This window comes from Colias croceus, chromosome 22, assembly GCF_905220415.1.
Source record: "Colias croceus chromosome 22, ilColCroc2.1".
In the NCBI taxonomy this organism is placed as follows: Eukaryota; Metazoa; Arthropoda; class Insecta; order Lepidoptera; family Pieridae; genus Colias; species Colias croceus.
The window spans coordinates 1,543,603-1,571,297 of NC_059558.1; the positions used below are offsets into that span (position 1 = coordinate 1,543,603).

A 27,695-nucleotide genomic window follows, 5' to 3' on the forward strand; every position below is an offset into this window, starting at 1 on the left:
TCTACTTTCATTGCCATACTTTTGCAGTATACATAATAATTTTTAATAGAACTAACATTAAAAAATAATCAAATAAGTGAAAATGAAATGAAATGAAAAAACATTTATTTTATCAAATAAGTATAATTATGGTATTCCTTACAACAATGGATTCTAAGTCTGCATTCAATGAATATGTATTTATTTATTTTGACAATATTATATATTAAAAATATAAAAATGAATCCCTATTTACATTGGTCACGGCATCACGTGTAAACAGGTTTACTGATTTTGATAGTAATTTTATGATATTTTTTTTTATGATATTCCTTGAAGTACAAGGATGGTTCTTATGGAGAGAAACCGTAAATATGTACCACGGGCGAAGCCAGGCCGGACTGCTAGTATTATATATATACTATCTTTGCACACTTTATTATAAAAAATATTTTATAAAATGCTCTATATCATAAAGCATTATATGTGCCTCATAATCACTTTTATAATAAGATTATTGTTGATGTAGGCCATGACAAATTAGTGTCGTACATTTGTTCAATATAGGCAATAGATTACTAAAACAGCAGAAAATATGGCCTCATTTTGTTTTAATAAAAATATAAATAAGTTTTACGAGCTCCAATAAGGCAAAAAAATGTCTCATAAAAATTACCTTTATGCATTGATAAAAAACAATCTTATAAAGAAATACCACATAAATAATAATTTGATACATGCATATAAAGAAATACCACATCCATACTAATATTATAAATGCGAAAGTAACTCTGTCTGCCTGTCTGTTATCACGCCTTAACTACTGAACCAATTTGCATGAAATTTTGTATAGAGATATTTTGATACCCGAGAAAAGACATAGGCTACTTTTTACTATGCGGGTTTTTCTTTGACTGCGCGGGTGAAGCCGCGGGTGGAAAGCTAGTAAATAATAATTTGATACATGCATAAAGAAGTACCACATAAATAATAATTTTATACATGCATAATTATCACCGCATTAAAATTTACAAAATAAAAGCTTCTCCGGCAGAAATTGTTCTGCCCTTTTTCATGTTTTCTCTCCATAAGAAACTCTCTTGTGCTTTAACAAAAATGTTAAAAAATAATTATTTTTACTCCACTATACAATTCATTAAAAAAATATTAATAGCTCATTGAAAAAATATTGTACATATTATTCAAAGTCTAGCAATGATGTGAATTACACACATCCTTAAACACAGAAAGTTGAAATATCATTAGTGAAGTAAATATAATGGAATAATAATAATAACTTTCTCTAGTTCATCTAAACTTAACATAGTAAGCCCAGAAAGTTCAGCTTTACCTTGTTTGTCCATGTGATATTATTGTCTTAAATGAAAATTTAGGCTGTTATTATACTTTACTAGCTGCGCCCGCGTGGCTCCGCTCCTGTTGGTCTTAGAGAGATGATATATAGACAGACTTCCTCGATAAATGGGCTATCTAGCACCGAAAGATTTTTTCAAATCGGACCCTCAGTTCCTGAGATTAGCGCGTTCAAATAAACAAAGAAACAAACTCTTCAGCTTTATAATATTAGTATAGAATATAGATAAAACAATTATTAACTTCATCTTACATCGCCTTATTTAGATGTAATGGGTTATTATAAGCAGAGACAATGACAGTGATGTAATGTTATATGCAGCTAATTAATTCAATTGTATGTTTGTTTGTCCAAATGAAGCTTTGACTTATCGCATTTCTTAGAAGACTCTATACATAGTACTATCTTTACTACTACAAACTTTATATAAAAGTAGTCTTTTATAAAAAGTTTGTTATACATCTATACATATAATAAAATCGTAGGAAAGTCAAAACTGTACATTGAATATTTTTTTAAAAGAATACCTGGGCCGTGATCTATAATCGATATAGAAGCCAAAAACATAGTTTTTAGAATTTTTGTCTGTTTGTCTGTTTGTCTGTTTGTCTGTTTGTCTGTTTGTCTGTATGTTTGTCCGAGCTAATCTCGAAAAGTACTGCATAGATTGACTTCAAATTTTGCATGAATATTACTAACAGGTCGGGTGAGGCTATAGGCTACATATTATCAAGCTATCACCTACGGGGGAGGAGCTGTGAACCTTTATTTTTCTTACGTATTCCGTGTATTACGACAGCGTACAATCTAAAGACTCATGTTTAAATGTTGGTTTCGAGTAAGCCATGCTATTATCTAGCTTTACAAAATAAAAACTATGTCATTTACGTAATTTGGGCAGAGAAACAGTTTAATGAATTTAGTAGTATAAAGACAAATTAGAAACAGCGCCATCTATTAAATGTTAATTTACACGTTAACTATTGGAAATTAATAATCAAATGACGCATATATAAATGTTGTTTGACAATATCTAGATTGACACTATAAAAATTATGCCATTTAAGTAACTTGGGAAGAGAAACATAGCTTAAAGAATGTAAGTTGTATAATGTTAATTTTGTAACAGCGCCATCTATGAGATTTCGTAAAAATCAAATCAATTTACATGTTAACACTACTGAACACAATGTTAAAAATTAATAATTTAAATATAATTATGTTATTTATTTATTTAACTCTTTAACCCATATCTTCCGTTCCCTATAAGATATATTTCGTGTAAATAATAAACTACATTTTTTTTAAAGTGAGGGTACCTACTTAGATGTTTATTATTTTAAGTAAAAATAGACACCATTATCTACAGTTAATCTAATGATTGTGTTCCAAAGAGTATAATAATATATTGTTGTGTTCATTAGTTACAATTTTTAAAATCTTCGTGTTTTATAAATTTACTAGCTTACCGCCCGCGGCTTCGTCCGCTTTGTCTAAAACCTAATAAATTATGTACTAAAACCTTCCTCTTGAATCAGTCTATCTATTAAAAAAACCGCATCAAAATCTGTTGCGAAGTTTTAAAGATTTAAGCATACAAAGGGACATAGGGACATAGGGACACAGAAAGCGACTTTTTTTATACTATGTAGTGATATTTATAAAGCAATTGAATGCCATAAAACCAAAAATATCAAATGCAATCTTCGTGTTTTGTGAATTTTCACCATCATGCGTTCCCACAAAAGGTAAGTTGTTACTTACAGGTATTTATTGAAATGAAATGAAATGAATGATTCTTTTATTATTTTGAGGTGCATTGGGAACAGAAGTTTTTGATAAAATTTTATTTGTAAGTAGCTTTTTTTATAGATTTACAGTTAACTTTTGATTTTTTTATTCAATGCTAATAAAACTATATCGCCTTTGGAAGACGATTTCTGCTGATATTTTTACTACACCACTTGAAAATTGATGATTTGATGATAAAGACAGTAGCAGCGAGGATTAAGTGGAAATTAGTAATCATCCGCTTCGTCAATTTTTGACTGAAGTTAATGTCCAACGTCCAATGGTTCAATCATTGGAAGTATCTCGGGAAATTTTGGAGGATATTTTTCAGGAAGGAGAGGAGGGGCAGCCAACCACATATCAAACTACTACGTTTTAGTACCGAAAAATATGTTATTGCCAAATGAAACGTAAATTTTGCACTCACAACTTTACAAGTAATGTTTTTATTTTGACTTTGCGGTTATCTGATTATGATATTTATCGTTATGGCTATCGACGTACCGACCGTACTGGGATCAGAGTAGGTACATGATATACAGTTCATCATCCCGGATTGCTTAGAGCATTTTCACACTGAAAAAGATGTTTTCTTTGAATCGTAGTTGCTTCATTTATTTATTTTTAATCATTTTAAATAATATGTTTTATATTTTATAAATATATCATTTTCATTATTTAAGTAGATAAAATAAATTATGTAACGGTTTTATAAGAAAACACATTATATTTGTTAGGCGACGGTGATTTCTTCCAGGCAAAAGAAATCATCTTCAGGATGGAATCATCCTGGATCATCTTCAGAATCATCTTCAGAATCATCTTCAGAATCATCTTCAGGATGGAATCATCATCATGGATCCAGATGGGGGTCAAGTGACGCGGGCCACGTACCTACCACAAACATGCTTAGTTTGTGGTATCGAGCGCGAAAGATAGTCATCGTGTTTTTAGTAAAGTTACTATGTAAACTAACGTAATTTAATACTTAGGTACATATTCTATAATGGTGTGCTCAAACTGTTAATCTACATTTAATTTAGATTATTATTTGATACTAAGTAATGTAGAATTTAAACCACATTCATGTTTTCTTCAGATTTTAAGATTTTATTATCAGAGTGTTCAATTTTAATGTAGTTAAATTTTATAAGAGACAATAATTAAGAAAATTTTAAAATAAAGTGTCACGTATTTTTTTTAAACAACGAATGACGAAAAACGACCTAATCGCGGACGAAGTCGCGGGCAACAGCTAGTAGTTTATATTTTTCTCTTTAACTTCAAGTAACTGTATATTTTCTTGGTAGAGATCTCTGTAAAGTGATAAAGCCTTCCATTATCTTATGACATTAGTTATCTCTTCTTTGTGTTATGTCTCTAAAAAGAAAAATATACAATTATATAGTTATACACCTGCATTTACTTAATTATACTGCAGATTTCTACATATATTTTTGTACATGTTTAATTTATGTTAATGCGCTGTATAAGAATATACACAAAGAAATGATTTATGACTGTAATTTGTAAATTCATGCTATAAATACATTTAAGCAACTCTCACGCTATTTAAAATGATAATTATTTTACAATAGCTGTGTAATTTTTTAAAAAAATTGTGCAGGAATTTAAAACCCTTTTAGTATTTTGATTTATTTAATGATAAAAAGGTACTGGTGTAATTATACACACACCGGCACAATTAGCGGAACAGAAACCGATACGCGAGAACATCGTCTGGGATTTGAACGAATGGCAGCAGGTTCTCTTTACTGATTAGTGCAGAGTTCTTTTAAAACAGATCAATGGGAGACTGCGAATATGGAGACACAGAGGAGAACGCCAAATATAGTCTAATTTTGAACACACAGTGGCTTATGGTGGCGGCTCGATAATGGTTTGGGGAGGGATATGTTTGAGAGCTCGCACGGAGTTATTGATAGTCACAGGAGGGACCATGACAGCAGATAGATACATCAGAGACATTTAAGAAGAACATGTTGTACCATTTGCCCCATTTATTGGTGACTACTTTATTCTAATGCAAGATAATGCTCGTGCTCATAGTGCACAATCGGTACAGGCATATCTGAGCCACGTAGGTATACCGGTGATGCAGTGGCCAGCAAATTCCCCCGATATGAATCCGATAAAGCATGTCTGGGACTTGCTAAAAAGAAGGGTTAAATCCAGAATGCCACCCCCCAACAATCTGAATGAACTTGGAAACGAATTACTTGAGAAGTGGGAGCGGTTGCCTCAAGAAATCATCGATAACATAATCTGTAGCAAGCCCAGACGAATGGAAACCGTAATCAGAGCAAGAGGGGGAAACACTCGTTATTAATTTTGCTTTAATTTTATTGTCAAATCATTTAATGCTTACTTTTTTTATTTTTTTGTGATGGTTCATAATCATCTAAAAATTTCACTTATTTCAAATTTCTTAATTTTTCAATAAAAAATAACGAAGACTTTTCAAAGTCGTTGTTAAAAGATGTTAATCATTAACTTGTTATTTTGTATCGAATTACATTTTCGTCAAATATATGCGTTATTATCACATAGTCTCACTTTTTTTTTTGTTTCGCTAATTGTGCCGGTGTGTATAGTTATTCGTACTGAGAAGACACAAAGCTTACATTTTTGGTTTCTGTTATAATGTGAGACAAAATTATTTCACCCTTTAAAAATTTTTAGACTAGAAAATTTCGATCGCGAGGCTCGAACCCGCGTTTTCCGCAAAACTGGGCGACGCGTCGCCTTGACCAACTGTTTCACATTTGCCTAAAATTTTGAACAAAATCTGAAGCACTAACCAATGAGTTACTTTGATTTGTTTTTTAAATGAAAAACTATTATATACATTGTCATACATTCTCATCATACTATAACTTTTATTATAATAAACTGTTATTATTTTCCAGGAGACTGAAAAACGTGTGGATGACGACGAGGACAGAAGTAACCCTCAGTACATACCCAAGCGTGGAACCTTTTACGAGCATGATGACCGTACAGCAGCTAGGTAATTATTAAATCATAATATGTATTTAGTAATTTGTGAACATATTAGTTTTTGTATAGTTTAATTGTACGCGAATATTATACAGGAAATGACTAAAGAGTTGATTTTTGAGCGCAGTTAGTTTTGTTTAGGGTGCTTTTCCACCAGAGATGTGCGAGAGATGTGTTTGTAAAGGGGTATCATTTAAGCTATCACCAATTTAAATAGTATAGTTTTGTGTTCCATAAATAATAGGGTTTGTCCTCAAAATAGTAGATCTATCACCAAAATGTAGTCACCAAATAATGCAAAATCAGTTCCACATTAAATCACCTAAAATCCTGAGATATAAGGTCTAGTACCAAATAAATGTTTTTGTATGTATTATAATAGGTGTGTCCTAATAAGTATTTAAGCAAACTAATTTAAAGAGATCACCAATAAATCATATTACGTTACTAAAAGTTAAAATAATCAATATATTTATTCTTAAAAATAATATAACCACTGAATAATCAGCTCTGGTTTAATAGCTGGCTAATGGTTAGCATAATTGTAGATAAAAAAACTTAGGTAATTAAAGTTAAAATAATCAATATTTATTGTTAAAAAACAATAATCACTGAATAATCTGCGCTGGTTTGGATTTCGAAGGGCGCCCCCTTTTTCTTTTCTGGCCGATTGCCAATTTGTCTCCGCTAAATACTATTAATTTAATATCTGAACGAAATAAAATGTTACTACTGTATTGGTGACAAAATATCAAATAAAAAGCCGTCGCAGTCAGGGATCGATAATCGGTTTATTTGGTGACAGATCTACCAATCTGAGCACAGAGCTATTATTTAAGTAATAAAACTGTTATTATAAGAACGAGGTTTATATTCATGTAATGCAATATTATTTTATTGGTTATCGATCTCTTATTTTACACACATATTAACATTAATTTGATAATTCACACCTGGGAACAATTTTTGTTTATCTGAGAACGAAAATATTTCGTGGTGATAGATCTATTTATTAGGTGATACAACTTGATGACAAATATAAATTTTGGTGATAGAAAATATAGTTCCCTTTGTAAAGAACCAATAGTATCGGTTCCAGCAGAGCTGTGCTGATAGAGACAAGGTAAACAAAGCGACAGGATTGGTTCTTTAAAAGCATGTACTTCACTACGCATCCCGGCACATATCTGGTGGAAACGCAGCCTTATGATTTACAATTAAAACAATTTGATGGCTGTTAATTGAGAGGAATTTTTTTAAATAATATATTATTCAAAAATCGCGTTTGTGGATAGTACTAACAGCTAAACTTAACAAATTATAAACGGACTTTTTTCGTGAGAACTACAATATCCATTCGTGAAAAACAAAAATAAATCACTTAAAGATGGATCACAAAAACCTAACCGGTGTAGTTACTTTCACTTATCTGTGATATGCCAAAATATAGCTGGCTAATTATTTTTCAAAAAAATTATGTAAATTGTTTACTTTCATTTCTAAGAAAACGTCATGTTAATTTTCTAAAATAATAACTATATATTTAGTTGCGTTATTTATAATCCAGGAATTATCAGCATAATATTATATAGGTATACAACTTAGACACTTTTCTAGGACATTATTACTTTCCTTTATGTAAAACTTAAAAACTACTTGAATACCTAATTAAGAAAAATCTTTCATCGATAGAAACGACATAACTTTTTTCTTTTATGCTTATTGAGCAGATGTAGACAAGTAAGATCAGTGCATTATTATAGTTATGGCAATTTGTTGTTTCCGTTTTGGAAGTTGAAATTACTTATAAGAAAAATTGTATAGCGTAGTTTTGCCGCGTAATTAATCACCTGCAAACGAACCCGTGGGGTAATTCAAGTATTTCTATACCTCATATGTAATTCTCATGTATGTTATTGTAAAGTTTCGTCCAAATCCGTTTAGCAGATCCGTTTGAGTTTTTAAAGGGAAACAAACATTCGTACATTCTGAAAAATTGTCACGTTTATTTAGTAGGATTTTCGAAATAACAAATCCCTTAAACATATATAAAATTCGCTGACCGATCTGTCCATTCATGTGTGCAAACGTAATACAATATTGTAATGTAGAAAGTTTGCGTACCATTGTCACACTCCACTAGGCACATTAATATCTTTTGTACTTCTTATAGCAGCAGGGCTGTCAACAAAGTATTGTTATAATTTTTTGAGCATTTTTTGTTCTTTATAAGTAGAGTATAATAATAGAATGATATAGTTTAAAGTAATTTTTAAAATAATCGACGTTTTGACTGACTGAACAAAAATACTTTTAATTCGTAGCGCGTTTTAATAAGATATTAACTTGAATTTTTTTAAATAGTTTATACAAAATTTTAAATAACTTGATGATATTTTAATATTTTGTGTGATGTGTTTTTATGGTAGTTAATTGATTAAAGCAAATTCAAAAGCAACCAGTACATTAGCCACAACTACGACGACCCATGAATATTTTACCCTTTTGCAGTATAGTAACTAATAAGCATAAAACGGGTAGGGTAAGTGAAGTCCCATGTCCCCATAGTGGGGTAAGGGGCAGATGCATTATGCATACATCTGTTTCACTGATCGATTTTTCTTTAGGGACAAGTAGGTGATCAGCCTTCTGTGTCCTACCAGACCGAGACATTTTTTTTTTCTTCGTCTCCACCGGGAATCGAACCCAGGACCCCTCGGTTCTACGCTCACGCGTCAACCACTGTACCAAGGAGGCGGTCAAAACGGGTAGGGTGACAACCCTAAATTAAATTTATTTGTACAGTAGAGACTTGGGGATAACATGCATATCCATATTAAATGAAAAGTTACGATTGTCATACATTATTTATTAGTTTCAATTGAAGAATATAACTTTTGTATAACTTATGTACAAAAGACGAAGATACTTTATAAAGAATTAATAATGAGTAGAATTAATATTAGTAGTTCTTAATATGAGAGAACTGTTGAGGATGTGATTGATGATTTGGGTATAAATATAATGAGAAAGAAAATACGGTACAAAGAAAAGAGCGTGTGTGCCGAGCACACGGGTCAGAAGTGAAACTCTTTGGCAAGATTCAAATATACCAAAATCGTAACCTGATACCATGACGTGACAGAATTGCCATGACGCGACCTTAAAATTTTACTCTTATAAACGAGCCTAAATAAATTTACATAAAAAAAACTAAACAGTAAAAATTTTTTTCTTTAAAAAAAACTTCAACAATATTTTCCTTCACATTGTTATTTAATATTCGTGTATTTGAAAATGTACAGACAACTTACGATAGTTTTATATAATAACTAAAAAATAAAACGCATTTCACTTCCCTAATCGCGTAATAAATTACGTTTTAAATCAATATCAAATTATCCTTTCAAATCGTATAATTATAACAATAATTGTTTGCGAATAACCAAATGCGTTTCATATTTAGCTTAGCATGTATTACATAGCTTCTTAATTGGAACATTTAATATTTTACTCAATTGGGTTTCTTATAAAAGCACTTTAGAAACGTTATAGAAAAATTAAATTAGTTACTAGTAAACGATGTTATAAATAAACTAGCGGTCCGCCCCGGCTTCGCCCGTGGTACATGTTTACGTTTTCTCTACATAAGATCCATCCTCGTACTTCAAGAAATATAATAAAAAAAGAATTATCGAAATCGGTTCAGCCGTTCTCGAGTTATGCGCTTACCAACACATATTGCGATTCATTTTTATATTATAAATAAATAAATAAACTAGATTTCCAACCGTGGATTCGCCCGCCTTTAAAAAAAAAAAAAACTCGTATAGTTGCCGTTCCTGTGGGATTTCCGGGTTAGAAAGTAGACTTTGTCTTTTTCTGGATCTTCAGCTACCTTCATACCTAATTTAATTGTAATCGGTTCAGTAGTATTTACGTGAACGAATAACAAACATCCATCCTTCCATCCTCACAAACTTTCCCATTTATAATATTAGTAGGATAGTAGAATTGTCAAAAAAAATGCTAATTTTTCCACAAAAAATATTTCAGTGGTGAAGAATCGAGCAACACAACATCAGAGACAACCTCTGAGAAGAAGGAGGGGGGCGAAGCGCCCGCCGAGCGCCGTAGGGCTCCGCGCAAGTCCGACACGGTGAATAAGTGGTCGCACGACAAGTATAATGAAAATGAACAGGTATTAATTTCAAACTCAAATCAAACATTTATTCAATTAGAATTCTTCTAGAAGCACCATTTTGAATCGTCATAACATAGTTTAACCATTTACTACCGATTCAGAAAGCAATTTATATGAAGAAACTAGCGGTCCGCCCCGGCTTCGCCTGTGGTACATGTTTATGTTTTCTTTCCATAAGAACCATCCTCGTAGTTCAAGGAATATTATAAAAAAAATAATTATCGAAATCGGTCCACCCGTTCACGCGTGATGCCGTGACCAAGGAATACTAGTTTCTTTTTTATATATATAGAAAAGAGAGAAGAACGGTCAGGTAGTTCCGTAGTTGCTCCTTTAAATTCATGTTAATTATTATTTTATGCGGTATTTTTAATAGATAGAGCGATTCAAGAGGAAGGTTTTAGTATATAATTTAATAGGTTTTAGACAAAGCGGGCGAAGCCGCGGGCGGTAAGCTAGTATTAAATAAATAATAATTGTAAATGTGTTTACAGGCGCCAAAATCCCGTGACGAGTTGGTTGCCATATACGGGTATGACATACGAAATGAAGACGCGCCGCCGCACGCGAGACGAAACAGGCGTTACGGGTATGTAGATAGACAGATTTTTAGTTTATTTTTTTTATGAAATACCATTCAATTAAATGAGAATTAGAAAAAAAAAAACAGAAGCTGGTTATTATTTTTTTATTGAAATTTGTGAATAAATAATTTGAGTTTGAGTTTGAATTTGTAAATTATAATTTTACGTATAAATCAAAGAATTATCGTTCTATAACCTCTTAATTTGATAAAAAAATAATACCTAAGTATTAAAAAATCTAAGTTATTTTTACTATGTATTTCTATCATTGATCATTTCATTTTCAACAAAGCAGTATGGATGTTTGTTTATTTCTTTTTATTTAATAAAAAATTAACACTTTTACACGCATTACCTACATAAAGGTCGAGAAAATGGCGGTCAGTTAAATGGTTATCTCTTTGCATGTTTTTATATATTTTTTTTATATATAAAAATTATTTTTGTTATAAAATGCATGTTTCGTTAATAAGATTTATTCGGGCACAAATTTGTACATGGATTAGAAACTAATTGCTACATTGATTTTAAGTTGCCTTTTTTTTTAATAAAATATATCTGTCATAATTTTTTTTCATCGCAGTTCTTCCCCCGGCTTTATTTAAATAGGTGAAATTGCATTCATTTCATGCTTAAATTATTTCTTTGCATAATAATACTAGCTGATATGTTAGAGATCAGTTTTTTTATTGTAAATTTTTATATATTACATTAGTGAAATGATTCTAATAGGACGCACATAAAATAGATTTCTCATATGTTTATTTTTCTTTCGTTTTTATAGTTGCTTTTAGATTAGATTCTTCTATAGTCAGGATGAAGTGTGCTGATTGATACTGATTTTTCATTTTCATTGTATCGTAAATTGCTGAACTTTCTTAATGTTGAAAAGAACGCTGCCCTAATAATTGCAGTAACAGGTACAACAAAAAATATCATATTTCTTTAATGAAAATCACTCCAAGAAATAAAAATACCGATTTTAAAGATTTCTTTTTTTATCTTTTTTTCATAGCTTTTATCGCGGGCTTTGAGCGCGGCAAGCTAATAAAGAAATTCCGTAAGGAAAATAAATCAAAAACCCACCTTCGACAAACGAGCGGTGCGGCCCTGAAAGATGCTATGCAATAGCTTTACCGCTGCAGTCCGCAAAGACCAGACACATTTTTCACATTAAAAACTACCTGCGCTTTGCGGTTTCATCCGCGTGGCTCCGCTCCTGTTGGTCTTAGCGTAATGATATATAGCCTCTAGCCCTCCTCGATAAATGGGCTATCTAACACCGAAAGAACTTTTAAATCGAACCAGTTGTTCCTGAGATTAGCGCGTTCAAACAGACTCTTCAGTTTCGGTTTCTGTGTTTCCTTATTTGTTTTATTTGCATTCGCAGCCGCGGGCCGAACAAGTACACGCGCACGTGGGAGGACGAGGAGGCGTACCGGCGGCAGGCGCTGCAGGCGGCGCACAAGAAGCCGCCCAGCCCGTCCGACTTCCCCGACCTCACTGCGGCCAACCGCCCCGGGTGAGTCATGAATATGCTTCTATGATATATAAAAAAAGCTAGATACGTTACCCGCTCTCTATTTTGGCAAGAAAAAACTCAGCTAAGTGCCCGAGTTTCACTTAGTCACGCACCATTCAGCGTCGTGGCTGGACGTTCTTTTTATATTTTAATCGGCAGTTGTTATTACGAAGTACATGAGTGAGACATGTATTATGTCTCGTGCGTGAGAGTGAATGAGAGAACAACTGTATTGGTGATAATGCGTTAGTAAGTAGGTATGTATTAATTACGCTGTTTTTAGTGCAATGTTGGCGTATGCCGCGTCTACTAGTATAATAGGTCATTGATATGCTTATCATTTAGTCATAACTTTATTCCTTATCATATTTTTGTATAATCTATGTATTATAACTTAGTCTACCTCATTTATAAATGGATACTGCCTCGCTAATAACGGTAAAAAAATATATAAAACTTAACAATAATAATCAGACTTAACAAAACGATCAAATAACATAACCAAAAACAACGGGAGCGATATTAATGACGGACGGACGCACGTGATAGCGTTGCTGACGGTACTAACGGGTCTGTCTAGGAGTGCGGTGCGGCCAACCGGCCCGGGTGAGTCGCTTATATACTGCGCGCGTGCGGGTAGTTGGACATAATATTGTAAATGAGACGCGGGTAGTTGGAGATATTGTAAATGAGACGCGGGTAGTTGGAGATATTGTAAATGAGACGCGGATTGTGGGCAGTTGAAGAAATTGTAAATCATGGGGCAGAATGCGGGTACTTGCAGATGTTTAAATAGAAGGGGCATAATGCGGGTAGTTGAAGAGATTGTATGTAAGGCGGCAAGTGCGGGTATTTCGAGAATTTATAAATGAGGCGCTGAATGCGGGTAGTTGGAGAAATATATTGCGAAAATTTTCTGCAACTTTATAATATTCTGTTTATGTTGTTTAATGATAATGTTTTAAAGAGAATAAAACATTATAAAACATTTGATTGCTATAAAACTAAAAATTCAAATTCAACACAGACCGCTTTCCATCGTTACACTATTGTAATCAATGAAATAACGTTTCATATTGGTTGACATGAAAATATCCTAATACTATTGAATTTCATATTTTTGGTTTAATGGCATTCAAATGCTTTATAAATATAAATTTATAAAGAATAGAAAAAATTCGATCACGAGGCGGAACTCGAACCCGTGCTTTCGCGCCATTCCGGGGCGGATGCCTTACCAATTCAGCCACTCGTGACCCGCCAGAGCGATCGAATTTATTCTATTCTTTATAAATTTATATCCTATAGTCGAGCCAATTTAATGGGCAACATTTGACGTCTATCAATTTTATCTTCGAAGAGAGGTAACCTGCTTAAAAACATCGATTAAAGTGTATTAATCGATACGGATTTGAAACATTTGTCAATCGAATTTATTAATTTATGATGATTTTTATTCACAAGTAATCAATGCATTCGATTCTAGATGTCAGATTTCGATTTTATGAGTAACGTCTCTAGTATTTAAAAAGAAAAAAGGTTTATTGACACAAAATTGTAGCGACGTCAGTTCTTCAATTCAGAAATTGTTTATTATTTTCAATTCACTTTTTTTTTTTTGGTATCACGTCTGTCAAGTTCACCACGCTCTGTACTTAATTACCTTAAAAATTGTTTTTTTACCTTCGTTTGATTTGCTGTTTGTTGGAGTTTGTTTGGTGTTGAGGAATTGATACTTTCCTATAATAATCTTCAAATCAGAACGTCGCACAACTCGACAAAAAGTGTTTAAACATTTCGAAGACACATTTTACCGAAAACCAACTGCGGGCAGTTCTAAATTTTGGCGATATCTTCACCTGCATGCTGAGCCAAGGAATTCAAGTTTTATCATCAGTGTACCGAAGCCCTATACTGGTATGAATTTATTATTGAAGGATGTTTAGAACTCAAATCTGTTTCTGTTAAATGTCACCTGTCCCAACGCTGTTTGAATCTGTCAAGTTACTTTATAAACAATCAACGACGGAACAGATACAAGCCTTTTCGACAGCGTCATAGACATCTTTATCGAAGACACGTATCATATTTATTGTTGCTTAAATATTGTTGCATTTATAATAGTGGCTATAAAATCAATACAAAAATGAGTAATAATAATATTTGGGGATGCTGTACGCCGCATCAAAAAAATAAAGATGCTTACATTATTTGTGTGAAATGTGACAAAAATTATCATTTTGCATGTATGGGTCTTGATGAAGCCTCGCTTAGTCCTGAAATGCGCTCCGTTTGGAGCTGTCCCGACTGTGTGCGGGCAATTCCAAGAGCATCAAATAATGATAATACCCCCCTACGTAACGTTTCAACCATCAGAGGCAATAAAAGACAGGCTGTCAACTCTCCCCCGATGGTTAATGTGTCTCCCACTATTACACGCGAAGACATTAAGGATGTCGTACAGGAGGTTTTAAAGGATACCTTAAATAATTTGTTCGCAAAAATGAATGATAACATTGTGAACGCAATTAATAATGAATTAAAACCTCTAAAGGATGAAATTACGGCTCTTAAGAATTCTATGATGTTTATTAGTGATCAATACGAAGACATTAAGAAGAATTATGACGCGTCTCAATTAAAAATTTCCGCTCTTGAGAAAGAAAACGATGGCTTGGTACATACAGTTTCTAGTCTTGAGCATCGTTGTAACCAAATAGAACAACAGCTTCGTCAGAATAACATAGAGATACAATGTATACCCGAAAATAAGAATGAGAACTTATTGCATATTATTAAAAACCTTGGTAATGTTGTTGGCTGCCCCTTAGAAGATCAAAGCATAATTCATTGTACCCGTATCTCAAAGATTAACAAGACTAGTCCCCGTCCTAGATCTGTTATTGTACAATTGTCATCTACAAGACTTCGTGATCAAGTCATAGCTGCGGTTCAAAATTATAATAAAAAGCATGATAAAAATAGAATAAACAGCGGCCTTATTGGGGTTTCAGGAAATCCATCAACTATATACGTTAGTGAACATTTATCACCATTCTATAAAGGATTACACGCAGCAGCTCGTCTAAGAGCCAGAGAAAAGGGATACAAGTTTGTCTGGATACGGGGTGGACGTATTTTTATGAGGAAGAATGAGGAAGCCCCATATATTCTAGTCCAGAACTTTAATGTTTTAGATAAGTTAGACTAAGAACGAGTATATATATTTTTCTTTCTTTTCTTTTTTGATTGATGTATGTGGATTGTTTTCATTTAAATTTGGTACGCTAAATCTGTATTATCAAAATACTAGGGGCTTACGAACTAAAACCCACGAATTTTTCAGACAATTGGCATGCTCTAATTATGACTTAATTATACTTACAGAGACCTGGTTAAATGATAATATCAAAAGTAGTGAGCTTTTTGACGACCGTTATATTGTATATCGAAGGGATAGGTGCGATTCCAGTTTCTCATCAAAAAAGGATGGAGGTGGGGTACTTATTGCTGTTTCCTCAAAATTTACATCGAGACGTAAGCCTGAATAGGAAACTCAGCTTGAAGATCTCTGGGTTATACTGGACTGGCCTTTGTCACAATCTGTTCGTCATATTGCAATATGTGCCGTCTATTTACCTCCTCCGGTGGATCGTTCGAAACTGGAGCATTTCTTAGATAATTGTAATAGGTTACTTGAATTGTCGTATGGTCACTTAATACTTGGAGACTTTAATCTGGGTCATATTAAATGGGACTTAGTTGGAACGAATGAATACATTGCTCCCAACCATTGTCAAATTTTAGTCGACTTCTTATTTCTAAACCATTTAAAGCAGCACAACAATGTCCTTAACTCAACAAATAGAATTTTGGATTTAGTAATCTCTAATAACGTGCCCCTTTGCAGTGTCGTTGAGTCTGTGTCTCCACTGTGTAACCTTGATAAGTATCATCCTCCTCTTGATATAGTAATAACTAATAAAATTGAAGCGAAACTCCCTTATAATAGGTTAGCTTGTAAATTCAATTTCTTTAAAGCAGATTACGAGTCTATTAACAACGATCTTAGCAATTGTAATTGGAATGAACTGTTTTGCGACCTTGATAGCGTAGACTCAATGTTAGATATTTTATATGCTAAGATTAGGAATACTATTCATAAATATGTGCCTAAAATTAAGCCCAAAAATAATAAATATCCTCCTTGGTTCAATAATAATCTTAAAAAAATGTTGAAGGAGAAGTTTAAACTAAGACAGCGTTATAGGAAGTACAACAATCCTAGAGATAAAATTGAACTGCATATAATAAGCGCTAGGTGTTCTAAAACTGCAAATAACTGCTATAATCTTTATATTAGGTCTGTGGAAGATAAAATTCATTCTAACCCCAAGTACTTTTGGTCATATATTAAGTCCAAACGAGGTGGTAATGGGGCATACCCACCTACTATGTCTCTAGGTGATGAAACCTCCTCGGATAGTGTTCGAGTATGCGAGCTTTTCTCCAATTATTTTGGATCTGTGTATTCGAAGAGGGGTCCCAATCCTGAAGAACAGCAGCCATCAACTATAATTTCCGATAATAACGACCTTCTTCTGACGTTACCGCATATTGAGTATGGGCCTCTTTTAAAAAAACTCAAGGCTATCGATGTTTATAAGGGCGCTGGACCGGATGGCATACATCCAAAGTTCATTGTTGCTTGCGCAGAAAATCTGGTTCAGCCTCTTTTAAAAATCTTTAACTGTTCATTGAGTTCTGGTTTCTTCCCTACAGTCTGGAAACTGGCTAAGGTCATACCTATACATAAGTCTGGTCCAAAAGAACTAATAAATAATTATAGGCCCATATCAATTCTTTCCACCTTTGCCAAGATATTTGAGTCGTTCATTTGTCCATCTCTCACTAACCATTTCAAACAATTTCTCTCTTTTCATCAACATGGTTTTGTTCAGCATAGATCTACTATGACCAACTTGACAGAGTTTACCGAAACCATTACCCACGAGCTGGATTCGAATAAACAAATTGACACTATTTACGCTGACTTTAGCAAAGCTTTTGACAGGGTTCCACATCACATCTTGCTGCAAAAATTATGTGGATATGGACTCTCACCGTTGTTTTTGAAGTGGATAAATTCCTACCTAAGCGATCGTACATTCTTTGTTGCTATTAACGGGTTTGATGCTTCGCCACACAATGTTACGTCGGGAGTTCCTCAAGGTTCGCACCTTGGTCCTGTTCTTTTTAACTTCTTCGTTAATGACATTCCAGAAATATTAAAAAATTCTCGTTGTTTCATGTATGCTGATGACCTAAAGTTCTGTAGAGTTATTAATTGCTTTGAGGATGCTTTGAAACTACAACAGGACCTTGATAAGCTAGCCTTATGGTGCTGTAGCAATGGTATGGAATTGAACACTGAAAAATGCTTTTTTATCCGCTTTGTTAGAAAATCTAAAATTATTCCTTTTAAATATCAGATAAACAATAAGGTAATCCAGGAGAATTCTGTCACTAAAGACTTGGGAGTGCTATTTGATACCAAGCTAACTTTTAATAATCACCTTGAATATGTTACGAATCGTGCTTCAAAGATGTTGGGTTTTATTGTGAGAAACTCTAAAGGATTTCATAACATCAAAACGAAGATTATGTTATACAACAGTCTCGTACGTAGCGTTCTTGAATACTGTTCGGTTGTCTGGAGACCACATTACGCGACTCACATTTTAAGACTTGAACGTATACAAAAGAAATTCTTATGGCACCTGAGTTTCTCTAGCAGGTTATCTCACAAAAGGCTCACCTCATACCAGAGGCGTTTGTCGCATTTTCACATTATATCTCTGGAAAACCGTTTTATATTTTCGGATATTATTTTTGTCACCAAAATTTTCCAGAATAAAATTGATTGTCCACAACTATTAAATAAATTTAATCTCAGAGTTCCTACTAGGTACCCGCGTAATAAAATTACACCTTTGGCTCCTCCTCTGCGTAGGACCGTATTTGGCCGAAATTCACCCATTTGTAGATTAAGTAAGTTGGTTAACGAGCATGCCAATTTTATTGATATTTTTCACGACAGCTGTAATAAAATCCGCAAGTATTTAAAGGAATTATCTTGATTTTGTTTACTTTTTATTTATTTATTTTTTTTTGCTTTGTATACCACATAGTGACTTGACTCATTAATCATGTTGTGTTATCCTGTAAATGTTTGTCACAATTGTCTTTTTTTTTTGTTATATTATGTACCCTAGCTCTAATTATTGTTGTGACTGATGTTGGATAACCTAAATAAATAAAATAAAAATAAAATAAAATTATGTTTAGGATGGTTTATCAGTAAAATGAAATCTTAAAATAACTTCTATCGGTCATTATTATTATAAATACGTAATCGTAATTGAAAAAAGTTAAGCAAATGTGCAGTTCTAACAAAACGAAATATCATGTTATTCTATGTCGTCGTTACTAGGTTACGTGGTTGAATTTTGTTGAACTGTCAAATGTTGCCTATTAAAATGGCTCTACTATAGTACTATATTTTCAAATTTCAGAAGAAAACCACGAGCCCCACGACCCCGTTCCAAGTCCCAGCCAGCGTCCAACGAATCATCAGAAAATGGTTCACAGTTACGAAGGAACGCGTCCATCAAAGCGAAGACTAAACCGAAACCAGCTGCGGTTAAAAGCAAGCCCGTTAAGGATAAAATGGATAAAATGCCACCGCTCGAGAATCTCACTATTACAACTACGGTTGTTAATAATATGTAAGTGATTTGTGATGTAATTTTTTTTTATAAATATGATTAAAGTACGATTCAAACTTAATGGCGGCTCGGAACATCGAACGATCTGATGCGCAGAAAACAATTTTAGATATTTCGGGAACGTTAAGGGTCAGATACCTGCGCGCACATGCATTCACAGCTAACTTCCGAACCGCCATTAAGTTTGAATCTAACTGTACCTGTTGTCCGTAGTTACCCCCGGGGGGTACCTTCCTATTGAATCACTCTATCTATTAAAAATAGCCCCATCAATATCTGTTGCGTAATTTTAAAGATCTAAGCATACAGTTACACAGACGGTGGAAGGCGACTTTGTTTTATACTTTGTAGTTAAATTATTCAATGGACACCGGGACATTATTCAGTATTCTACATTGTGTGTATACTAATATAAATTTTAATTAATTCATTTCACTAACATAAACAATTTTATATGGATCCTATGTGTCTGAAATAAATAAATAAATAAATAAATAAGTTATCCTGTAAACTTCATAAATTTAATTAAATTATTCAATTTAACATTCCATTTATACTTAAAATATTGTATACTAGCTTTCCGCCCGCAGCATCGCCCGCGCAGTCAAAGAAAAACCCGCATCGTTTCCGTTCCCGTGGGATTTCCGGGGTAAAATCTATCCTATGTCCTATCTCGGGTATCAAAATATCTCTATACCAAAATTTCATGCAAATTGGTTCAGTAGTTAAGGCGTAATTGAGTAACAGACAGACAGACAGAGTTACTTTCGCATTTATAATATTAGTATGGATTCTTTACAGTCAAGGAGCACCGCAGCCTCAGAGAAAAGTGAATGCAGTGGCTCAACAGCGGCCGGTGCCAACTGAGTTGGGTAAAAAGAAACCAGCCGCACAGGTTTGTATTATTATTTAATTAATTTTTAATTATTTAGTATTTGTATACTTTATGTATGTATTAATAGAGTTGATATTTCACAAGTTGTCTTGAAGTTTCAAGATTATTTATTTTTAGTTATTTTTATGTTACCATCTTTAAATTAAGCGACTGGCTGGTTGGCTTGGTTGGTAGTAGTGGCCCTGCCTTCCAAGCCAGAGGTCGTGGGTACGATTCCCACCCGGGGCAAATATTTGTGTGATGAACATAGATGTTTTCTTTGTGTCTGGGTGTTAATTATCTATATAAGTATTTATTTAAAAATTATATATGTATGTTTATCAGCCATCTGGTTTCCATAACACAAGCGAAAGCTTAGTATGGGATCAGATTGTGCCGTGTATCAAAATAGTCCTGAAATATTTATTATCCAAAACTCACAATTTAAGGATACTAAGATCTAATTATAATAAATTATTGGTAAAAAAAATCACTGAATATCTATTTTCATAAAAAGTTTGAAGTTTTTATGTAAATATATTTACTTCATTTGTCAAATAAATGGTATGTATGGTGGTGGGTGGGTTATTTAAGGTTTTAAAGTTATATTAATATGCTTATTATTTAGTCTTAACTTTATTCCTTAACATATTTTTGTATAATCTATGTATTATAACTTAGAGCTTAGCTGGGGGGTAGTTTTAAAAAAGTTAAATAGTAGCTCAAAAAGACGGGTAACATTTTCCATTTATAAATGAGGTAGATTAAGAGCTAGCGCGCACGAGCAACTTTAGTCTCCGCAACTATTTAGTCTCTCCCATCAACTGTATAGGAAGTTGCGTCGCTACGTGCGCGCACTTTCTTACTAGCCCATAGAGTTGATGGGAGAGACTAAATAGTTGCGGAGACAAAGTTGCTCGTGCGCGTTAGCTCTTAGTCTACCTCATTTATAAATGGAAACTGTTACCCGTCTTTTTGAGCTACTATTTTACTTTTTTAAAACTACCCCCAATAAGTTTCCCCCATACCATTTAAGTTAATTAAATAATTAGCTAAAAAGTAACATGGCAATAGCATAATCGTATGTATAGTCCGTTCTATCTCACGCAGAGTCCGCCGAGTAGCGCAGCGCAGAAACAACAAGCGACACAACAGATACAACAGAAACAACAGAGCCAACAACCGCAACAACCTGCTAGCGGTGAGATTTTTTTATAAAATACTTAATTTATATTACGAGTTTATAAGAATAGTGTTGTTCAAGAAACAACAAAAGCAACAGAGACAACAACCAGAAAGCGGTGAGATATTCTTAAAATATGTATAATACGAGTTAGTAATTAGATACATCTTAATAGAACAGTGTTGTTGCCAAAACAACAGGCGACGTATCAGCAGCAACAACAGGATTGTGTTTAATGGTAGTTGATTAAAATACTGTTGTTCAGCAATAGGCGACACGTTAAACACACCCGCAACAACCTGCTAGAGGTGAAATTTTATTATAATGGATATTAAATATTAATTGAGAAACAAAGTATTTATTTATATAACCTTTTATTCACTTAAATATAAAAAAAAACAAATTTTCAACAATTATGTTCAAATAAAAAAAAATACACTAATATCAACCTTTAACAATATGTTCTATATAGCTAAACTAAATAAACAACAAAATAAAATAGTATAATTATTCAATAGGTCCAGAAGCCCGCGGCGGTAGCAAGCGTTACAGCAGTCTACGACAGCGTCCGCTCACCGAGTCGTATTCGCCGCAACAACCGCAACAACAACAACCACAGCCACAGCAACAACAACAGCCACAGCAACAACAACAGCCACAGCAACAGCAACAGCCACAGCAACAACCTCAGCCACAGCCACAGCAACAACAGCAACAGACTCAACAGCCGCCGCAACAGAATCAACAGTACAGACATCATGGTGGTGAGTTTTTGAACTTGATGGTTAAATTGATTTTTTTATACTGGTTTCAATAAACAATGGGGAATATTCATGTTTTTCTTTATTGTCTTAAATTAATAGTTTACTATTTTATAAAGTAGAAAAAAATATTAATGGGCTTCAAAATACTCTAGATATTTTTAAAAATGAAATTTAAAACTTTTAAAAAATGTAAGCAGTTCAAACGCCGCCATTGTGCGCGCGCTTTGCGTGACGTCACATGACACGTCCAGTGGGTGTTTACTATGGAGTATGGAGTGATGATTCATACAATGTCGTGTCAAATGACGTCACATTTCGTTCGACCAGTGGTGGCGCGTTCTGGCAGTTTGAATTTCGCTCACTTATTTTGCACTTTTTGAATATTATTTTAGGGGTTTAAATAAAAAGTAAATAAAAAAAATCCTTTTCATTATAATATTACGATAATAAGTATTCGAGAAAAAAATATTTTAGGCCATTTAAAATTTTATGCATATTCCCTTTAAAAAGCAGTAGCCCTTTAGAAAACTTCTTTATTTCTGAGTGACAAAGTTTAAATTTAATCTACATATAGTGCCGACAACAGCATTGCCTATTAATAAAGAAAAAAAAAAAGGAAAACGTTCGTTAATTTATATATTTTATTCGCAGAGTTTGTAGCAGGCGGGAATCAAACCAACAACCAACACCAGGGAAGTCCCGTTCCACAAATACATCCGCAGCAAATGATGCATCAGGTATTAAAGAAATAAACAGATTAATTAATTAACCTAATATTTATATACCCTAGATTTTGTTTTAAATCTCTCCAAATATATTATGTAATGATTGATAGACAATAAACAATTAAACTCATAATTGCGTTCAAAAATTGAAACTAAACTCTGCCTACGCATGGATTAAGCAGAGTTTTCTAATAGGCGATGACAACGACTTTGAACATTACTGCCACAGAATAAGGTGTTCATTGCAATGAGTGTTTTATACAACGCCGTCGCGTCATGGCAATACCGTCACGTCGTGGAGTGAGGCGACGATTTTGGTATCATTGAATCTTGCCAAACAAGTTTCACTTCTGACACGTGTGCTCAGCATACATGCTATTTATAATATTAATATTTATGAAGGAATAAGGTTTTCAGGCGTACAGTGAACAGGTACCTTCTAGGGAAGCGCGTACCATCTTAGACCACATCTCAGCTTAACATCAGGCGAGATTGTGGTCAAGCGCTTCCCTATTCCCAGTAAAAAAAGTGCTATGCCTTCAAGCCACACCTCCGCCCGTTGGAGTGGGGAGCGTGAGGTTTTTTCGTTACGGAATTTCTCGATTCAGTCCCCGCGCTCAAGGCCCGCCCTAGAAGCTATGCAATAGCTTAAAAAAAAACATTAAATATAAAAATCCAATTAAATGTGTATTTTTCAGCAAGTGCGTCTCGGCATGATGGAGCAGCAACAGATAGTGTCGCACGCGCATCACAACATGCACAATATGCCGCAACCGCATAATATAGGTTAGTTTATATTTTTATAATATTTAGAACTTGATTTCCGCCCGCGGCTTCGCCCGCGTTTTTAGAGGAAAACCCGCATAGTTCCCGTTCCCGTGAGATTTCCGGGATGAAACCTATCCTATGTGTTAATCCAAGTTACCCTCTATATGTGCGATTAATTTCATGATGTGTGTGTGTTTGTTATTCTTTTACACAAATACTACTGAACCGATTACAATGAAAATCAGCACACATAATATAGAGGGTAACTCGGACTAACACATAGGATAGCTTTTATCCCAGAAATCCCACGGGAACGGGAACTATGCGGGTTTTTCTTTGAAGACGCGGGCGAAGCCGCGGGCGGAAATCTAGTAACATATATAGTTAATTTTCTCTTTTCTAATATCCCCGTTGTGTTTAGTTAGATCGATTTTTTGTTTTGCCCTACCGATTTAAACTCTATATCAATACGAATAAGGATCAATTTTAAATTTATTTCCTACTAGTGGTCCGCCCCGGCTTCGCCCGTAGTACATATTTCGCCTATGTTCTTTCTCAGGGTCTAAAGATTGTCTGTGCCAAATTTCATCAAAATCGGTTTAGAGGTTTAACCGGTTTTCGCATTTATAATCTTAATATATATAAATCTCGTGTCACAATGTTTGTCCTCAATGGACTCCTAAACCACTTAACCGATTATAATAAAATTCGCACACCATGTGCAGTTCGATCCAACTTGAGAGATAGATAGGATAGTTTAAACATGTAGGTACCACGGGCGAAGCCGGGGCGGACCACTAGTATTAATATAAGTAGGGATTTTCTCAACTATGCTAATATTATATACTCTATGTAAATACAAATAAGGTTTAGTTCCAGGTCAGATACAAGCCGCTCAAGGCTACGCACCGCCCGCCATGATGCCCGCACAGTATATGCAAGTGAGTAAAGTTGTATTTATTTAATTTAATACAAAATAAATATATTATTTTATATTCATTCTGTTACCCGACAAATGTATATTTTTAGGTTAACATTTCCATTAAAAAAAGTCAATCAACAGTATAGTTTTTTAATAGTTTATAGTTTTCCAAAAAAGAAAATCAATGCATTTTAACAAACTTTCTCAAAAATTAATACCTAAGATTATAGCGCCAAAAAAGTTTATAATATTACTATCGCTACATACAAAATATAATATTATTATCACTATAAAATGAAACAAAATCCTACACTGCATCTACCTATTCGCGATAAACTATTATAAACAAAAACTACTGCACCGATCTCCATTCTATTTTCACTGTGCAAAGCGTAATTGTCGAAGAATATTTAAGCTTATAATTTGTTAAATTTTAAACAACATTTTTATAAATAAAATGGTTTTTCTAGCAAAGCGGTAACCCACCGGTGTTCGGCGGTGCGATGTTCCAGCCGCCGCAGTATCCGCACCAAATGTATCCACACCATAATTATGTGAGTTCTTTTATTTATTTACCAGCTTACCGCCCGCGGCTTCGCCCGCTTTGTCTAAAACCTAATAAATTATATACTAAAACCTTCCTATTGAGTCACTCTATCTATTAAAAAAAACGCATCAAAATCCGTTGCGTAGCTTTAAAGATTTAAGCATACAAAGGGACAGAAAAAGTGACTTTGCTTTATACTATGTAGTGACTAGCTTCCGCCCGCGACTCCGTCCGCGCGGATGTCGGTCTCCGCGTGGATGCTTTATTTCTTCATTTTGAACTGGGAAGACGTATTATATGCATCGCGCGGCGTCGACGGAACGCCGTCCTTATATAGGAGTCGGGGAGGCGTGGCGTCGATAAAACTGAAAAATTAAGATTAGATTTTTTTCTACGTATTTTTCCGGGATAAAAAGTATCCTATTTTATGCCCAGGCTAATAATGTATAATCATACCAAGTTTCATCGAAATCGAACCTTTAGAGCCAGCGCGCACGAGCAACTTTGTCTCCGCAACTTTTTTGTCTCCGCAACTATTTTGTCTCTCCCACCCATGGACTAGTATGAAAGTGCGCGCACGTAGCGACGCAACTCCCCATACAAATTGATGGGAGAGACAAAATAGTTGCGGAGACAAAGTTGCTCGTGCGCGCTGGCTCTTAGTTTTCACGTGATGTCTTCACGTCATATAGACAGACTGACAAAAAAATTTTAATCACATATTTGGGGTTATTATCGATCCAGTAACACAGATGGATTTAACCCACTATTTATTTTTTCAATATTATCAATGTACAGAATTGACCCTTCTACAGATTTATTATATGTATAGACTAGCTTTCCACCCGCGGCATCGCCCGCGCAGTCAAAGAAAAACCCGCATAGTTCCCGTTCCCGTGGGATTTTCGAGATAAATTGTCTCAGGGTAAAACGTAGCCTATGTCCTTTCTCGGGTATCAAAGTATCTCTATACCAAATTTAATGCAAATTGGTTCAGTAGTTAAGGCGTAACAGACAGACTGAGTTACTTTCGCATTTATAATATTAGTATGGATTTTTGTGGTTAAAATGTAATGTAACCCCCCCCCCCCCACACAGGGTGCCCCGCCCGGGGCTGTGACGTACTACACGTGCGCGGAGCAGGAGCAGCCCGCCCGCACCCCGCGCCGCCCCACCGCCGCCATACCCATCGTGCGGCCCGACCGGCCCGTGCGGCCCGACAGGTGGGTACACCCTGCTCGCGGAACAATTCCAACCAATACCCGCGGCCCCATCATTAAAGCGGCTCGACGGAACATAGTGGGGAACGTAACCCCCGGCACCTTCCCCGGGGGCCGCGGGTATCTTACGAAGATTTCCCCACTACTTATAAAAAAAAAACGACGTGTGGCACTCGGGGACTGCCGCGGTAAAGCTATTGCATGCTATGCCTTCAAGCCACACCTCCGCCCGTCGGAGTGGGGAGCGTGAGATTTTTTCGTTACGGAATTTCTCGATTCGGTCCCCGCGCTCAAGGCCCGCGATAATGCAATGCAATAGCTTAAAAAGAAAGGTGGGTACACCCTGGTATACACCCATACCAGCCATACATCCTGTAGGGCTGGCTGCACACAGGGTGCCGCACTACAAGCCGCTCCCCCCGGCATGACGAGCTACACCGACCGGAGCGGGAGAGGAGTCATAGGTGAGCGTGGATATTCACACCCTGTATGCAGGGTGTCCGAAAATTGGTATACTAAGCTCAAAGAAGGTTATAGTTTTGCATACGCTGAGTACGTAAAAAATACTTATAAAATTCTAAACCCATTTTTTTTCAAATAGATGAATTCTTAAAACTGTATGTGTACAACCCTAACGAGCAACCCGGCCGACTTTGCCGCCTTAAGGTACTTTGCACGTGAGGTATCGTTTAAGATTATGTTTTCATAGACAAATTGCTCACATTAGCGAAGCGGTATATTATGCCGGCTGCGCGAAACTAGAGAAGAAAATATCGATTTTGAGGAAAAATTAAGCAAAAAAATTTGGACGTAATTTTGTTGTTTAATTATTTTTTTACGTGATCAGTATAATATGCAAAACTACAAATCCCTTTGCGCTTCGTATACCGATAGTAGGACATCCTGTATATTGAGTTGCGACCGGAGCGTTAGCTTAACGATAGGTACGTGTGTATATGTCGCAGTCAATTGGTTAAATCTGCTATTTGATTGAATGACCAGTGCGATCATTAAATGACGAAATTCAATTGTCTTGTGTTTGTCTTTGAATTTTGCCAAAGAAGTTTCACTTCTGACACGTAAAAGACACAATTGACGAAATATACTGTTGAAAAAAATGACACAATACCTCTTCTTCGACAATCCACAAAAATATGGTCCTAACCATATTTTTTACGTGAGCGAAACCGCGAAAAGCAATATTTTAATACTATTCTAATTATAACTATTCTAATTATTAATAATAAGAGAAAGAAACAAAAATAATTTTTCCATTTAAATTTCAGAGCGGTGAACTCAACTGAAAAGGATAACATCGATAGGATTGTCGAAAACATGTTCGTGAGGAAACCCTGGCCGGCTACACATGGCGCGGGTAAGAAAAAGATTTATAAATATCTTTATAACAAAGATAGATAAAGTCCGTAC

The 27,695-nt window shown here is 34.7% G+C and overlaps 1 protein-coding gene across 1 annotated transcript in view; it reads left to right on the forward strand.

The window, feature by feature from the left end:
• The window catches only part of LOC123701635 (mediator of RNA polymerase II transcription subunit 15-like), a 34,349-nt gene that overhangs the window by 986 nt on the left and 5,668 nt on the right, over positions 1-27,695 (forward strand). Inside the window, exons 3-16 of the mRNA XM_045649120.1 lie at positions 6,076-6,176; positions 10,223-10,367; positions 10,865-10,959; positions 12,345-12,476; positions 19,052-19,264; positions 20,066-20,159; positions 21,249-21,339; positions 21,840-22,085; positions 22,737-22,822; positions 23,509-23,596; positions 24,452-24,519; positions 24,971-25,054; positions 26,146-26,270; positions 27,554-27,642. Coding sequence (XP_045505076.1) covers positions 6,076-6,176; positions 10,223-10,367; positions 10,865-10,959; positions 12,345-12,476; positions 19,052-19,264; positions 20,066-20,159; positions 21,249-21,339; positions 21,840-22,085; positions 22,737-22,822; positions 23,509-23,596; positions 24,452-24,519; positions 24,971-25,054; positions 26,146-26,270; positions 27,554-27,642 — 1,657 coding nt within the window. The remainder of the gene's footprint in view (positions 1-6,075; positions 6,177-10,222; positions 10,368-10,864; positions 10,960-12,344; positions 12,477-19,051; positions 19,265-20,065; positions 20,160-21,248; positions 21,340-21,839; positions 22,086-22,736; positions 22,823-23,508; positions 23,597-24,451; positions 24,520-24,970; positions 25,055-26,145; positions 26,271-27,553; positions 27,643-27,695) is intronic.